This window comes from Lynx rufus, unplaced genomic scaffold, assembly GCF_022079265.1.
Source record: "Lynx rufus isolate CCGP_SWC_20201006 ecotype Redwood Valley unplaced genomic scaffold, mLynRuf1.p SCAF_6, whole genome shotgun sequence".
NCBI lineage: Eukaryota > Metazoa > Chordata > Mammalia > Carnivora > Felidae > Lynx > Lynx rufus.
This window is the reverse complement of record NW_025814878.1, coordinates 80,783,402-80,801,833: the sequence shown is the minus strand read 5'-3', so window position 1 is coordinate 80,801,833 and position 18,432 is coordinate 80,783,402. Positions and strand designations below refer to the sequence as shown.

Sequence of the window (18,432 nt, the reverse complement as noted above, 5' to 3'; positions counted from 1 at the left end):
TAAAATGGCCATCTGCATCTGCCCCCAAGCCCCTCCCTCACACACATTTCTGATCCTCCTTGCCCCAGTGGACTTTTGTTGTTGTTAGCATTTATCACCTTCTCATGTGATATCAGCCCACCATGTAATTCATTTGTGGGCTTTTTGTTGTTGTTGCTTATTGCTTGTCTCCTACAGATAACATGTCAGTTACTTGAAGGCAGAAATCTTCTGTGTATATGTGTGTGTTCACAGGCATGTGTTCACAGACAACTGGCAGTGTCTGGCATATACACATGTCCAGCAAATATTTGTTGAATGAATAAATGAGTGAAGGAATGAAAACCTTTATGGCAATGAGTTTCATGAATTGGCCTAAAACTCTGTACTCTCATTCTGCTTTCTGCTGAATATGAGAAAAGGAACATTTGTCCTCCCAGTCCCTGAGCATTCTTAGAACAATGCATAAATTTCCCATAATGGTATATTTCTTTTTATTTTGAGCTCAAATATCTACTGGGCCTGCAGTAGCTCCTGCTATATATATGCCTCCCTTCCCTTTGCCTTAGGAACAAGCTCTCCTTCGCAACAACCATCTCACATTGATTTTGGGCACATGCCACATACTTCTCTAGTCTTCTACACACTACTATCAACCTCTCCTGATCACAGGATCAACAAAGTAAATAAGAATATCGGACATATGCCTTTCACATCAGAGATCATCTCTTAGTGCTTTCCTAGGCCTGTACCCTATTGCGTGCTTTCTTCCCTTCTGGAGCAAGAGTGTACCCCAAGGGCATAATCAGAATCTACTTCCTCCCTTCTCTTTGCTGGACAGTATATGACAGAACAGGTTAAGGGCGAGACATACTTACATTCTGATCCTAGCTCTACTACTTACTGGCTGAGTAGCGTTGTCCTGAGTCTATTTCCTCACCTTTGAAATGAAGATGACACTTTCTGAAAGGAATGTCATGAGGGTTAAATAAGTCAGTGCCTCCCTCAGTGCCTGGCATAGAGCTGTCCTTCAATACATCCTCTTTTCCAAATAGTAAAGGAAAGTGGTAAGTGAGAAATGGTTCCCCCCTCTGCTTAAACCCTTTCTTCATCTCTCAGAAGTGAGATGTCACAGTAACAGAAGGCTGAAGAACACACAGCCGAAACCCTGAATTGGAAGGACAACACAGTGAACCCAGTTTTTGGCAATAGAGAAAGAGATGGGGAGAGATGAACAGCCCCAGAAGTCTATACACACCATGAAGGTGGACTTTTTACTTTGACGTGTGTTTCTAGTGGGCTTCAGAGCAGGGCTTGACATATAGGATACACTCCAATTATCTGGCATTAATAAGTAATGACAGTTTTCTCTTTGTTGTTGGAAGAAATAGGAAAGAAAATAAGCATAAGTTTAAAGACTCAACTATTGTGATAAAAATACATAATTATCAAGATTAAAGTGCAAATTACTTTTTATGGTTTCTCTGGAATTTTTTTAAATAAGTTTCTTGACCACAATATTTTATATTTATTTCAAATATATAGTAGGCTAGACACATTTTAGGTCAAATAGGCATACGTAAACTGCTGCTTAGGGAAGTACGCTCTCTATAAACGTTTCTTTGGGAAAATGCATTTCAAGTTGTAAATGTTCAGTGTACATATATTTACTTCTGGAACATAAAGTAAATTGGGAACTTTATTAGTTTGGTTTGTGATATGTGATTAGCTTTTTAAGATGCTGCGTGGTCACAAAAGCATAGTTATCACTTTGGAAAGAATTTTAATATTTGATTTAAAGTGATGTGAAGCATATTTCACTATAGTATTTTTCTTCAGTTTATATTTTGCAAGAGAAGAATAACAAAAAAAATCTTTGTAGCACCGTGTTTCAACTTGTAAAATAGAGGGCACGTCATCCCTTTGTGGTCTTTCAGCACCTAAACCATTGCTGTCATCACATCTGTCATCACTACATTTCCCCACTGGGTTTATTTACTCATTAGGAGAGGCAAAGTTGCTCAGCAGGGGCCCATACTAAGTCCTTACTGCAAACAACCCTGTCTGGACTAATGGAGCTTCTTGTGTCTCCTGTTGGGCAACTTGTGTCTTCCACCCAGCACCAACTCTGATTTTTATTTTTATTTTTATTTATTATCATTTGTTTTTATTTTAAAAAGCATTGACTGACAAAACCATTTAAAGAAGATAATTGTCATTTTCATGCCTGTTGCTTTTATCATTGTATGATATTATTGTAGCTCTATTCATCATATATTTTGTATTTCTTTAACATTTCATTCCACAGGCACTCCAGAAAGTCTGAAAGATCTAGCATCCAAAAACAGACTAGGAAAGGCACTGCCTCTGATGCAGAAAGGTAGGCTTGGTGTTGTGCTGTGTGGCCATCTTCTGTTTCAGCTGATATATTCAAGGGTGCCTTCTCTCTCATTTTACATGATCGGTTCTTAAGCACAGATTGTGGTGTTTAAAGACATTCATTTAAATAAACTTCGCCTATTGGAATGGCCTCAAAAAACAAGAGAAGGGTAATTTGAAGGTGGCCCTTAAATCTTAGGGTTTAAGAAAAATCTCATATATTTCTCATAGTGATCATGTTGATTACTAAGGAGGACTAAATCTGTACTCATTCCTACTTACATATTAGGACATCAATATTTTGTTTCTGAGATTATTTAAATGTTAGCAATGAACGTAACACTTAGGATACGCGAATATTTTGAGTGCTATTTATCTGAATGATGTTTAAAAAATCTTTTTTCTGTGAATAGGTCTAAGTTATACTTGTATATAAAAGATACTTGCTGAGTTAATGTAAAAGTTAAAGGAATTACTGACCTTTCTTTGCAATTTATCCAATTTTACAGATTTTTTTTGCTATTTTTAGGTGTAAGATATTAACACATTATTTTACATAGCTGTTAAAAAACACCAAATGTCCCATTAACATATTATTCATTCATCTAAAAATTATCGAGAACATACAGGGGGACACAGATGTAAATGAAAGAATGTATTAAAGTGTCGTAGCTATTACTACAGAGGTATGCATAAGATACAGTGGGAACACAGGGGAAAATGTGGAGTGGGAACAGGAAATATCTCATAAAAGGTATTGCTTGAGTGAAATCTAGATACATAAAAGTAGATGTGAAGAGAATAGTCCATGAGAAAGGAAAAAAAATGGGAGAAACACTGAGGCTTAAAATTTCCTCTTGATTTTGGGGGATCTGTATACATTTTGAGAGGGAGAATTCTTTCAGGAACTGGGAGAGAGTGATGAAAATAAACTGGAGAAATCCCTAGATGTTTTGTTGCACATGCCCTTGTGTGCTATTTAACAGAGTCTCAACTTCTGTTTTATTCATCCATCAACCATTGATAGGCTCAGAGACAGATGATTGGTTTTGAGTTCCAGAATTATAGAACATTATAACAACATTTTGTAAGGTGGATTGAAAGATCCAAGGGCAAATGCGAGACACCAGCTAAGCTGTCATAATAGGCTTGATTGAGATAGACTCTGTACAATTTAGTTATTCATTGAAAGGATATGTGCCCAACTATGTGCTAAGTTCAAGAATAAAATAGTGAACAGCAAAAGAGGAAAGCTTCCCAGGAGATATTACCTCTGAGTTGAGATTATAAGTGTGAATAGGTATTAGTTACATCAAAGAATGTGAATAAAGGGAGTATGGGATTTTTTCCTAGTTAATATCTATGGAAATACTGACTATTTAGGGAATCTAATTCACAATGGAACAAGGATTTAGAGAATTCAGAAAAGTGTTGAGTAGAAATTCAGTTTTACAAAGGAGCTAGGCTTTGAGAAAGGAAAGGAGTACAAAGCTCTAGCACTTCAGATAGATAGGTAGGTAGACAGACAGACTGCAATGAAACAGTACTGATTATGTTTCTATTTACATATTATTTAATGTCATCTCAGTTAACTGCAGTTTCTTAACTAGCATAAGTGACTTAAATTCCTTAGGCAAATTTTTAATCTTTAACTGTCATTCACTGACCCCTGCCTCACAGACAGACATAATTTCAATTATTTTTGACATGATTGAAATTTTTCCTCAAAGTCTTATTTTTATTCTGTTCAGGCTTTTTTAAATTCACTTAACAGTTACTAGTTGAGTGACTACTGTGTGCAGTTCTGTAGTAGGATATATCAATGAGCAAGTCTTTGACAATAGGATACTGTTTTACAAAATGCTAGATGGTTCTAGAATCAACTGATGGTATTTAACTACAAATGAGTAATATTTGAGCATTTTCTTCTACAACACTGAAAATACCTGTAAATAAATACAAATCCTCCTTCCTTCCAAAAAGAATAGCAAGAATGTGATTGATTTCCCCAGTCTCAAATGTTTGCTGCTTAAGGACCATATTCATATTACTCTTGCTTTATTTACTTTGCTAGTAGGTTTTAATGTAGAAAACTCAAACCTTTTAAGTGTGCATATTTGTTTTATTATAATTAAAGCTCTCCATTGACTTTTATTAGAGTATATATCATATATCTCAAGTGAGCAGAATAATTAGTTACAAAAGAAGAATTGCCTGGATTTTCTAGGTTTGTGTCAGCTCTCAGTTCTTTAGAAGATGCCTTGAGTTGACATCTAACCTCAGGTGAATTGAGGTCACAGTATGAATGCCTTGGCCATTGATTCTTGGCCTTTGGGAAGCTAACAGCATACGCAAAGGATTCATACCACACAGCCACACCTTGGCTCCTGGCAAAATTTGCTATTTAATGGTCATCAGTTTTGAAGGCCCTTTTTGGCCTTAACAAATTTGGCCTTATGAGTAATAGTCTTATAAGAAAATAGTTTGAAAGATGGTGACCAGTTATAGACAGAATATAAACAGAACTGATGTCTGACTTTTGTGCCTAGCCATTGAAAGCAGTGCTTCAGATTCTCTTGGGAAGTTCCTTAGTAAGATAAAAGTCTGACTCTTAACTCTCGTATGAATTCAGCTATATGACCTGCTAGCACCATTTCTCATTTCTACCCTAGTGACTTTTCTTCTAGTAGAACCTATACTCTGCAACCTACCTGGGGGATATTTTGTCAGGACTAGTATTTAGAATTGGTTGTACATACAATGTTGTACTGGGGCTATTGGAAAGGGACTGTATAGGCCTGTAATGGCCATTACAAGAGGAACCATTTTGAACTGTTGACCTTAAATACCATGTGCATGTCCATCCCGTAACAAGTCATTAAAAAAAAAAAACAGAATTATATTATTAAGCTGCAATGAAGAAATTTACTGCAAGACCATTTGCAACAATAGAAATGTCTGACTGACAACCTCAGGTTTTGGTGAGAAATGTGTTTTACTTAAGTTCAAGTCAAAACCCTAGTCTTAGGTGAAGAGAGTAGGCACAGATTGTACTAAGTGGTAAATATTTAGATATGCATTTGGAGATGGTGAACTAGCTTGAGACATACTTAGGTTTGAATTAGAGTTTTTTTCTAGAAGACTTATTTTTTGCTTAAAAATTATGAGTTATTTATAGATTTATATAGCAGAGTAGGTATTCATTAAATGCCATTTCACATTTTGTTCCTGTAAACTCTCAGGAGACAATTCTGGTAAACCTTGTCAAACAAGTTGATATTTGGATATATATTTATGTTTTGTTTTATAAGATTAACAATATATCCAAGGATTTGCCATTTCTCATAATGTGATATAACAAACCTATCTCAATAGGCAGCAAAGGGAGCAAGTATTGGCACTCAGTGGATCTGTGTGGATCCTGTCTTTACCACATGTTAGCTCTTTATCTTTTTACAAGGCACTCTATGATCCTCAGTTTTTCTGTCTATAAAATAGGAATAATGACACTTCTCAGAACTGTTATGAGAGTATCAAAAGAAGAATATACATGTGTATGTATGTGTGCATGCATGCACACATACACGTACATGCAGTGCCTGGCATGTATAGATGGCTATATATTGATGCTCAGTAAAGAAAAGTTGTTACTGTCATTTTCCTTATCCCTCATGCACTCCCTGTTCCATTCTCTAATATGGTTGTTCCTCATTTCTTCCATTCATGCATCCCTACGTTCTTAGCACATCCCATTTCATTGAAATATCAAGGCTCAATAGCCTGGGTTTTGTCAGCATTTCACTCCTGTACCTCAGAATCTCTTGATTAATTCTCCTTTCCTTTCATCTAAAATGAATTATACTTGGTTCCATTATCTCTCATTTCCAAACCTTGCTCTTCTCTCAAGTTCTGCATTTTCATTTACTCTCCTCAGTTTCCCTTCCTACAATTCAGACTTTCTGGCACTTACCTCTCTCTTCGTCAGGCAAAGTGGTTTTTGACACTGCCCCTTTGGTCTACACTTTCATACTTGTTACAGTTTGGCTGGCAGCAGGGACTGCTTTGTCACTGAGGGACTTTTAGTTCATGTCAAAGAAAAAACAGATCTTGTGCGAAATGATGAACCGTAAACACTACAAGCTGTGCTCAGACACTGCAAGCTCATGACTTTGGAGATGGGAACACTAAGTCATGTAGTCTCGATCGGTGTAATACTGACCTAGAAAGCCATTTATCTGCTCCAAAATTGCTTTTTATATCTTTGCCATTTAGTTTGGTGCCATATAAGAGCCACCTAAAGTTTTCACATTTCAAGTCACATTTAAGTAGTTCTTTTAATGCTTACGAATTGCATTAAGGAATGAAGCAAGATTTTAGTGAAATTGAAATGAAATTTCTCAATACTAGGGTGAAAACTGTGTTACTCGATTTTCAGGCTACACTAAGAAGGTGTGAGCAAAGATTGCTTGAAGTTTATTCTCATGACCATGGTTTTTAAAGAGTAATAGATAAAAACTCATTCTTTACCAATAGAAAGGATTTGATCATGTAATCCTTTCCATATAAAGTAATTCTATAGAGCTAAGTTAATGTGAAAGTCTATTTAGAATAAATGAACAATCTTAGTATGTATAGTTCTTTTTTCTTTTAATTTGGAAATTGAGACAACAGTCCAGGTTTTAAGATTTGCAGTAGGGTCTGATGAAGCATCTATCTATAGGTCAAGAAGATAAAAATGCACATTATTTACAGATCTAAGTTGTACCTTATCGTCCCCTAGAATCTGACATTTTCCCATTTTTTTGTTCTAAAATAGGGGAGATAAGCCTGTAGTAAAGTAATTACAGCTGTGAAAATCATTTTATCTAAAAGAAAAATTGTCAATCTGAATACAACTTGAATAAAACAATAATATATTTCCAGTGACCAGTATGTATTTTTTACTCTCATACTTCAAATCACTTGATAAGTGAATTTTACAGCATTGTTCTAGAAATGATGAGGTATTATTTCTTTGCTTCTGTCACTGTAAAAAATAATACAGATTGGGTATATAAACATGCATTTATTTAAAATACAAACTGCAAATGATTTAAAAAGGCAAAAGCATGTATATATTTTAAACAAGATATACATCAGTTTTTAATTCTTAATCCTTAATTCATAAATTAATTTCATAATAATTTTGAACCCTGTATTAAGATAACTGCCAATATATGGACAAATATCTTTTCAGACTTATTTTTAATTTTAGAAGACATGTTATTATCCATACATCAGCCATTTGTATTTAGTCAGTTCAATAATGAACTTTCTCCTTACTGTATCATTTTAATTTGTTGGTCTGCTTAAGTTAACCTCAGAAGACATCTTCCTTTTGCAGCCTTCTTGGAATAGACTTCCTATTGCAGAGTAAACTTATGAACATTGTAAATACAGAGTCTTACAGTGTGCTATTTCTTCTTGAAGGCATATGCTTAAAGTATTCCTATATTCATGACTCTAATTGTATTTATTCATTCAGTCAAGTTATCTTTATTGAGCTCTTGCTTGCTGTACAGCTGTATTCTAGGTACTAGAGATAGAGCTCAATAAAAAGAGACAGGAGTCTCTGCCCTTGTACAACTTAACAAGAGGTTTGTTACATTGGAGGATTCTGGATTAGCCCTCTAAAAACCACATGGCATGCACAGTTGCAGTAACTTGTCAGTTTCGTTTTAATTCCGTTTCAGTGATTGCATGATGATGGGTTTCTTCTGGTTTTTAAAGTCGCTGCCTTGTAAGAGTAACCAGGTTTTCCTTGGACAAATGTGTTGGTATCAAACTTAATGTGAACCTGCTGACTGAAGATCTTTTTTGGCCCTAATGTTTTAGGGTTCTCCCACCATGCCTTTCTAGAAGGGGATACGCAGCCCTAAGAGCGACTGATCAGCCAGTCCTTAGGGGAAAACATCCCGCTCGCTCAAGGTCGAGTGAGCACTCTAGTGTCAGAACACTGTGTTCTACCCACCACCTTGCCCCTGGAGGGTCGGCGCCACCTTCTCCGCTTCTGACAAGGTCGCTATTCAGTGTCCAGCCCAGCATTCATGTTCTGCCTCCGGGTGTTGGTGTGGTGTTGTACCTTCCTGAGCACTTGATGCTTTCACTCATTATGACACCATAATTTTTTAATCCTTTCTTTGTGGCACTTAAACCTCTCCCACATCCTCTATTACTTGCATCTATCTTCACTGTGCTGGTAGTAGTCTATAGCTCCTGCCAATTAGCTATCATTGAAAATTAAATTTGACTGTGTTATGTCCTTCCATCTGTTTGTGGCATATTCATATATATATATATATATTTTTAATTATGTGAAATTCTTTATGAGAAATTACCTGGAGAATTAAATGTGTATTTTCTTTAAAAAGTATAAGAGAAATTAAAAAAAATTTTTTTTGTATGTGTTCTATAAAATCTTAAGAGTATTTTAAAGTTCTTTAGTTTAAAAAAATTTTTGAATGCCAGCAGATGGAGGTCAGCTTACTCATGTGCAGTAGTAATGTATCTGCACACTTCTCAAATTTATATTTGTAATTTTGACCATTCCACCAGTATATTTTATAACATGTACTTAAGGTTATTTTTTTTAATATCTGTCAAGATTTTTCCTATTTAAAAATAAATAACAAGTGAATGGTAATTTATAAAAGTCTACAGCTAGAACTATTCTTATCACTTACAAATAATTCTAGATATAAACATTCATTAACTTAATTGTAGCAATTTAGGCAACAGCCTTTCTTAACTAATTTACCCACAATGATAGAGTTCAGAGGCTGTAAATCAATATATTTGGTTCAGCACCACCAAAAATGGATAACTTAATGGAAAGCCACAATTTCATAGAAAGTTAATTCATAGAAGGGAGTCTAATTGTACTCAATTCAGAAATTCATTATGCAGAACTGTGTGTGACAGACATTATCCCTGTCTCTTTTAGTCACTTTTTATAATATTTCTTTTACACATACCATCAAAAACATTTGATTTTGTTTCCAAAAGCTGAGTTAGGAGGTTTATGTCTATTTTAATAGTAATAGATGAAGGGAAGGTATTTGTCAGGCCCTCTTGGAATTTCACCATTTCATTCCCCCCTTTGTTCTTTGCCCACAGAATGCACAGACAAGCAAGTCCGACCCATCCTCCTCCTGCAGACACATCCTTCAGCAATCGGAGGGGCCGGCAGCTACCACAGGTGCCAGTGAGAAGCGGCAGTATAGAACAAGGTATCCAATAAAGAGAGATCATTGTCCAAAAACCTTGGATTTGAGAACCACCTCTTTTTATACTCCTTTTATTAAATGAATAGTACTTTGATTTATGTAGTTTGCAGAATCCTAAGATTTTGTTTCTTGAAATTTTATTCCCAGAACCTAACGGTAGTGGTTCATGGAATATACTGTGACATTGCTGAGTGAGTGAATGAATGAATTTTAGATTGCCAGTTAAGAGAGTGAAATCAGCCCTAGAAACACCTTTTTTCACAGAAATAAAGAAACAAAACACAATTTTTAAAATCTTAGTAAAATATGGTATTTTATGTGTGTGAGAGGGCTTATTTAAGCTTTTTAAAAAATATTTTTTAAACAAACACTTGATCATATTGAAGTCTTTACTAGTATTTTTTAATTTTAACTCATTTGCAATATTCTGTGTTTTTTATACAACTTTTATGAAGAATGACTTAGAGAACACATTTTAGTGTTTTGTGTTTTTTTTTAACAGTTCATGTTACTTACAGATTCTCTTATTTTAAGCATATACACATTGTGTTTATTTTCCTAGAAAGAGAGAGAATGGGAAAGAGAAATAGAAAAAGAGAGAAGGAAAAAGTTTTGACAGTGGAAATAAATTCCCTAAAGTATTTGGGCTAGATTATATAAATTCTAGGTTAAAATAGTCACTGTGTTTTTTCATGTGACCCAAGATCTATCCTAATTCCTCCATAGGTGAAATGATTTATCAGTATATGTTATCACATAACCAGAGTGGGATCTGTTAAGTAATTTAGTGAAATAATTTTTATTTTGGGGTTGTAATATAAATACAATGGACTCGATTTAAAACATGTATTCAAAATCTTCATCCCCATAAAATGACTAAAAGGGTAACATTTTGAATATTTTTTCAAAGGTGTTGGTTGTTGCTGATATAACTTGTATTTCATTCTGTATTGAGGGAGCTGTGTATGTGTTTTACTTAATTGAAGTACTTTACTGAATGTATCACAGAAATGTATCACACAAGTATCACAGAAATGATCTAAGAAGATAAGTACATTGTTTCAAGGACTGTTATGGCAGAATTTATAAATAGACTACTTGGTTATAGAAAGATTAGTGTAGATTTTAAGAAGTATTAACTTACTGATAGAGGAATGCTACTATGGTAAACTCAGGATGTGTATTATTTTTAAAGATTATACATCTCACTGATATATCATGCTTCAATATTCAGGATTATTATAAGAGTATTCATTTAGTTACTAAGATATATATGCTGCTATGTGAAAATCTGACTTTCTTTTCTAAAATAGCAATTAATTCATTGGAATTCTCAATTCACGTGTTTAACAAACTTTCTTTTCTCTTTTGGGAACATTTTGAGAAGATAATTCATAATGTTTTTATGACTCAAATTAACAACAGCCCAGATGAAAGAAACTGCTTTAAATAAAATTTGGTGTTTATATAAATTATCCATTCATGAACTCCTGTTGCACAACTAAAAGAACTACAAATTCTAGAATTTTTCTACAAACTCAGTGTTATTAGCCATAATTTGCCAAATATCGATATCCAAAAAGTCATGTGTTCCTAAAATTCTTTGCATTTCCTCCAGTTGCTAAAACACTCTATAAGCTCAAAAGCATATAAGGGTACTGCATATAACGCATACAGTGAGGTTGTAGCTATATTATTTCTATAGAAATAAGAATTGCTTCTATGAAATAATTTGGAATGTATGCTGGATTTGTTTTTTTTTAAAGCTTATGTTCTATTGTTAATATCAACATTATTGTTTATGATATTCATATTCACAGTTGTCTTTCAGAGAAATCATCAATTTGTAAGGATTGAATTGAGGTGGGAAGAAAGGAATGACTGAGGATGAAATTGATGGACTTATTTTGATATTTAATATCATAAATATACTAGTAAACTCTTTTTGTTATTTGAGGTTCCTGAAATTTGTGATCTCAACAGTCATATACATAAAACCTTTTAAAAATATGAGAACAAACGTGTTATTTTCTCTAAGTGTTTTTTTATAATTAAAATAGGTCAGTTTTACTTTATGATTTTATCATGTGCTCTGGGACCTTTGGTAAATGATGATAGTGTCCACCATCATCTTATCATGGATCTATTTCACACTGAACAGACATGACATCTTTGTGTGTCCCAAAATACATTTTTTTAAAGTAAAATATTCATTTGATTCATGGACTAGAAAGAATGTAGCGTGTTCTATTTATGATTCATTTCATTGTTGTTCATAGGGCTTTCATGGAATTATGGTTTTTTCTTTTGATATTATTTTTTGAAAGTTAGTTATATCTTCTATGAAGTTAATGCTGAGTGCAGTTTATTTGCAATTAAGCCTCTACTTGATTTCCTTGTCTCCAAGTTTCTTTTTCGTTGTTTTTTGTTGTTTTTTATTTTTAACAAAGAGTATTTTTTTTGGTTTTGTTTTTATTTTTGTTTTTGAAAAAAGAACTGAGGTGATGATAAGCAGTTGATTGGTAAGAGCAAATATTTCAAATGGTTTAGTTTCTTGGATAGTGATGCAACTTCTTGATGAACTTATAAAGTAATTTTATTCATATGGTTTCTGGGTACAGTTACCTACGTGATTGTTTTTTGGATTCATGCCAGGATGATTAGATTGGATGCATGTTTTGTTTTATTTTCTGTAACTCAGTTTTACTACTCTGTCTTTGTAACATAGAAGCTATATGTGCTATTTAAAGGCAAACACATCCTTTGAAAAGACATTTTTACTTAATTTTTGAAAAAGTTTTTTGAAGTTTCTTTTAAAGATTAAGAATGTTAGCATACTTGCTACAGGGATTCTGATTATATTAAAGTATGCTTGGAAGAAAAGAAGAGGAATGATCACAACACAGATTTTGAGATAAATTAGTCAAAAAAGTAGCCTTACAATTAGGTAACTAATGGTTTGTGATAATTGAGAGCAAAGACTTCCAAGAAATTTCTCTGGTTATATTACAAAGTTGTGTTCCAGTGTAGCCCTATGGAGAGTGAATCTGAAAGCAACATAATTGTTTGCATACAAATGTTAAATGGTTTTCTGAAACCAATGAAGTGATTTTTTTGTGCTCAACTAGATGTCTTCTAAAGAAGTATTTAAAAATTATTTGTAAACTAACACTTGGTGTGCTAGTTATATTTTATGTGTTCTATTATTACATCTGCCACTTAACAGTCTAATGGTAGTCCCCTTCGGAAATATCTAGAAAAGCCATTATGTTTCAATAAATAGTGTACCAACAAGGAAGCAGATATAAAGTTTTGTAAAATGTCTTAAGAAATATAATCTCCAAAGAACAATTTCTGTTTGAGATATTTTAATATAATTAATCTGAGAAGGAAGAAGGGATCACTTAATTAGGATAATTTTTTTCCATGTGGAAAATGTTACTATTTTCACAGTGAAGAGAAAATGCCTACTATCTAGTAAAAATCAGAAATCAGGTTTTCATTATTTATATAAAATTTCAAATTATCTGTACTGCTATCATTTTTGAAATGATAAAAATGTATGAATATTAAGTATGCTTTTTAATACACTTGTAGTAAAAAGTCTTAATGGATTAAAATTAGAATGCTTTAGGAAAAATTGGTGCTGAAATATTTTGCTGTTCTTAAAAGGCAAGAAAAAATGCCATACAATATATTTTTCAACGCCAAACATTAATTTCCCAATGTTTTTGTTTTTATTTTAAATCTTTAAATTGTATTCATTCTTTCTTTGATTAATTTTAGTACCATATTTGAGAGTTCCTCATGGTTTGTCATTGTGATTTATCATATTACATTATATGTTGTGCATTTTTATTATTCATGCCATTGTGTTGATTCACATTTCCGTGTCTAACTATAAATTTGCTGATTTCTTTCTTTTGTTTCCATCATTATGTGCATTTAATTCATTGAAGAACAAGAAAAATATAACTCTTCCACAAAAGGTAAATATTAATGTAACTTTTTAACCATTTAATATTATTCCTTTTCTTTCATAATATGTGAGTTATATAACTGTATTTATTAAAATAATGAGCAAAATTATTTAGCAAAAAGGTAGTTTTTTCCCTACAGTGTTTTGTAAGGCATTTTATGTTAAGTATTTTATATTGTGCACAGTTCACACTACAGAGGAAAATATTAAAATGAAGAGTGCTTTGTCTTAAAATTTACCTACTCTGACCATTCCTTTGGAAAAATAACACATTTTTAAAATATTTTTGTTTTGTTTGTGTCCATTCCCCTGCTCTCATGTAAAGGGTTTAATTCTTACTTTCTGTTCAGGGTAATGTCTCCAGTAAAGGAATAGAAAATCCCTGGATTTTCCCTTTTATTAGCACTAATATTGTAGAATGTTTGGTCCCCACTGCAATCATGCATCTAGGAAATGGATGCTTAAATGTTACTTCTCTTGGCCCACTTAGACTGCTTTGTTGGCACATTGGTAACCTCCAACCTTATCTTTTGGATCACAGTTGAGTTTTGGTCTTCAGACTTGAGTTTCAAGCAGACATATACCTTGACCTGCTCTCATGTGCTGCTAATACTATTTCCTATTCAGTATTACTGTTGACCTGATAATTAAGTATTTGAATATGAGTTTTTAGCTTAATGAAATAATATTATTAATAATAGTTAAAAATTAAATAATACTGTATAGTGTAATAAGATACATTTTATTACTATACATGTATAGTGTAGTAAAATACATTTACTCAGTATTGTGGATTAATGATTGAATTAATTTGGTGGACATAGTAAGCCTAAAAATTAGTCCTGAGAGTAGCATCATCCCTACTTTATGAATGATAAAACTCAGATTATGAGAGATTAAGAGATTTACACTGCTGATGAATAGTAGACTATAAGCCCAGGTCTCTTATTTTTGACCTCCTTCTACTATACTTTAGTATATCCTGTTTTAATAAGCACAAATCCCAACTACTTATCCCTAAATCCTAGTATATTCAGGTATTGTTATATATCTCAGTATTACAGAGTGAAAATGGGAGATAATATTCAATTACTTATTTAATTTGAATTTTTAAAAATATGTCTATATTCTGGTAAATGCATATTCTGGCAGACACTATACTAGGCAATAAGTACATATTAAGAAAAAATAAAATATTATTCAGTAAGATCCAAGATGTCTACATCCCTAGATTTTGCATAGATTGCTAGCCTTCCTGAATTTTTAATTCAGTTATCAGTAATATAACTTTAAATTCAGTGGTATAAAAATGGCCAATACATTTGTACTTTAGTTCAGAAGAATTTACTTGGATTTGCATGGTAAGTTTTAGTTGATAAAGATATTAAAATTCTATATTAGAAATGGGCCATGACCTAATTAATTCAGCCAAAAGAAGGAAGAAGGTAATAATTGTTTAGAGAGATCTTCCATATGTATTATTACTACCCAAAAGCTATAATTAATCAAAACAAAATTCCTAAGATGTGCAACCTAAAGTCTCTGTGAAATATGCACATTTACAGGCTCCCTGAAGAGTGTGACAGATTGTGACATTTTTACAAGGTCATTGTGTTCTGGCTGAGATGTGTCATCACTCTGCCCAATTTTCTTTGCACACAGGACATGGATATGCTTCACAGAATGGAACCACACATGACTGAAAATAGCCAACGAGGTACCTCCCAAAATGCATGCAGGCAGGGCAGAGAGCTCAGGGGATGCTGCATCTCTCTCCTGGTATCGAAGGGAGTATTGCTTAGTCACAGACAGTGTTCAAAGCCCAGAACAAATAGAAGCATATTCAGGAAATCTCTTTAAATAAAGTCAGACTTTAGGCTCACATACCCCATAAAAAAGAAACAGTTTTGTTTTGCATAGAAACTCTGTTGCTATGAGCTGATCTTTTCTGGGATGGATCGTATTGGAGAATTAAGATGTTTTGAGTCCTCACATGGGACAAGCCATGCCTAGGTGACCATATAGGTGAAGGGGCTCCTCATGAGAGTTTGCTTTTAATGAGTTGTAGACGAACTTGTAGGGACAGCTAATGGTCCCAGTTTGTGGAGGACTGAGATGCAAAATTTCCAGTGCTTAAACTGGGACAGTTGCAGGCATAGGGGATGGCTGGTCACTCTAACTGCAGGGGAGTTATATATACTGCAGGTATATAACTTTTCAGCATATATTCGTAAAGCACATAAAAAGAGGCGTTAAATACTATTAGCATTTTTAATGTCAGATAAAATTTATTGAGCACTTACTCTATGTGAATGACTTGGCCAAGAGCGCTACCTGAGGGATAACTATCCATATCTTCATTTTCCAACTGAGAAAACTCATGCTTAGGAAGGTTAAAAATCTGGCCCTTTATCAGTCATTTATTTGGTAAGTGGTAGAACAGGAGGTGGGCCTGAGACTCACTCCAAAGACCTTGTTCTTAACTGCTCTGCTCTACCGGCTCTTCAGCATTCAGACAGCATTTACTGAGTACCTACCTTGCACGCAGTACCACATGATTATGGTAACAACACATGTACAGCCATAAGGGAGGTATTATTACCCATTTATTTCATGTAGAGTCAAGGGGTTAAGTGAAATGCCTAAGGTGACAAAGCTTCTGGGCAGCAGAACCAGATTTTCAGTCCACAGCCTATGTTCTGTCCAGGGTTCCATGTTGCTGTGACATCTACCACTTACAACACCAGAATCTTGGAGAGGCCCAGTTAGGGGTTCCAGCACCCCCTAAAGAGCCATTTTTTTACCACTGAACTAAATCTCCTAATACCTGGCTTGCCCTCAAGTTACTAATTTGAGAAAATAAAACCAGTGCATTTGAGTAAAGATAACACATTCTCGGGGTTGAAAAGTTAACTTGAGAAAATATAAATATTCATACTACATTATTTATCTTTTACTTCCCTCTTTTATGTTGAAAGCTGAGAAACCATATCATTTTAGACTTCACAAACTGCTTTATAGGCATATTTTAAATTATTCATTCTAAAAGTAAGCCAATTTTTCCCTCTCTGCTACATTTCTTGGACAGTTTTAAAGAGCCCATGAATGTAGTTTGGGGGCATCGCAATAATGATATAAGAAGATCAAAACAGAACCAGAAATTTAATGACATCAAGGTGAGAAAAAATGTTACTATCATAATAAATTTCTAACTTATATGACTTTGGATAGTATTTCTTAAGCGCATTAACTTTTTGGGTTTTGTAAGCAATTTTGAATCATAACAAAACACATCATATTCTCTTTTATACAAATATGAATTTTCTTTATTATAAAAAATGTAATTTACACACATGGAGAATGAGCAGCAATTAGAGTTCAAGTTATTAAATGATTTGAATAGGGGCAGAGAGTAAATGGCATTTGTTGCTTTTTGTTTTCCAGTTTCACTAATAAGATATATAATAATTATTGCAATCAGGTCATAGAGGCTATTAAAGGATTATCTCTAGTCAACTGTATTTTAAAGTACAAGGTTTCTATAAAAAAATGCTCCAATCAGTTACCTATAATTTCCTTCCTTAAATGTTGACAAGAACAGTTGGAATGCTAACTTATGCAAAAAAAAAAAAAAAAAAAAAAAAAAAAAACTTGTAATTTTTCTGGAACTCTTAGGCATTAACCTTAATTAGATGCAATTCATATAAAAAAGTGGAAAACATTATTTTAATAATCTTCTGTGACCTTAGCTATTGTATAGATGATACTTGCACATTAAGAGTATACTATGGCTGTAAAACGGTAGGAAAAAATCATGTAACTTCATTTTTGCTAAAACAAGTAAATTAATTTGTGTATTCTTCAGAAGCAGCATTATTTTAACTGTCACTAAGTAAAAAAGGATTTCAGTGTTATTTACATTTTATTAGATGCATATTTGGCCAGGTGATTTCATTTCCTCTTATTTGTATCATGTTGTGATTTCGAAGATTTAAGTTTCTTTATCTTCCAGGGCTTTGCTTTTCTTGAACACTTAACGAATATTTATGAATGACTGTTCATATTAGTAAAAGTGTCTATCCATTTCTTTTCTTTGCCACAAATCCATAAATATAGTTGTCATTCTAGCCTTCTCTTTAAACTTTAGAGAGTGAAGCAGCTCATGTGAAACAGTTTAGAACTCTTGGGGGTTTTTCCCTAAGTTTATTTATTTATTTATGAGAGAGAAAGAGAGAGAGAGAGAGAGAGAGAGGCACAGAATCTGAAGCAAGCTCCAGGCTCTGAGCTGTCAGCGTATAGCCCGATGTGGGGCTCAAACTCACAAACTGCGAGATCGGGACCTGAGCCGAAATCAGAGGCTTAACTGACTGAGCCACCCAAGCGTCCCAGAACTCTTGGTTTTAACCTTATTTTCCCATTCTGCTGATTCATATGTGGTTATTTATAATAGTATATGGACTTTTAAAACTTCAGAGTATTTAACACTTACATCAACTAAGGCTCAGCTTGCAATATATGCCTCATTGTGGAAGAACATCATTATTACCCCTTTCTTCCTGGAATTTGTGGGGAAAGTGCAGAGGAAGACTAAAAGGCAGACAGAGGTCTAGCCGTGCATAAGCTCTTTGATTTTTTTAACAACATATATTTCCCTTAAATAGTGTATTTTTAACAAGTTTTAAAATTAGTAAATATTTTTTACAAAAGAAAGGGAAGAGATTGTCAAAAAATTGATATTGAATTTAGTAGTTATGCCACATCAAACCTTTCAAGATAGATACTGCTGCCGTCAGTGTAATTGAAGTGTAATTGCCGTCAGTGTAATGAAAA

General features: G+C 33.6%; 1 protein-coding gene across 50 annotated transcripts in view; it reads left to right on the top strand.

Moving 5' to 3' along the window:
- The window catches only part of RIMS1 (regulating synaptic membrane exocytosis 1), a 488,816-nt gene that overhangs the window by 356,790 nt on the left and 113,594 nt on the right, over positions 1 to 18,432 (top strand). For 19 of the 50 annotated variants that reach the window (XM_047101856.1, XM_047101855.1, XM_047101841.1 and 16 more), the window contains one exon: positions 9,514 to 9,626. In XM_047101856.1, the coding sequence (XP_046957812.1) occupies positions 9,514 to 9,626 (113 nt within the window). Of the gene's footprint in view, positions 1 to 2,287; positions 2,360 to 8,232; positions 8,416 to 9,513; positions 9,627 to 13,582; positions 13,613 to 18,432 lie in introns of all 50 variants that reach the window. The other 31 variants (XM_047101852.1, XM_047101872.1, XM_047101847.1 and 28 more) reach the window with 6 other exon arrangements.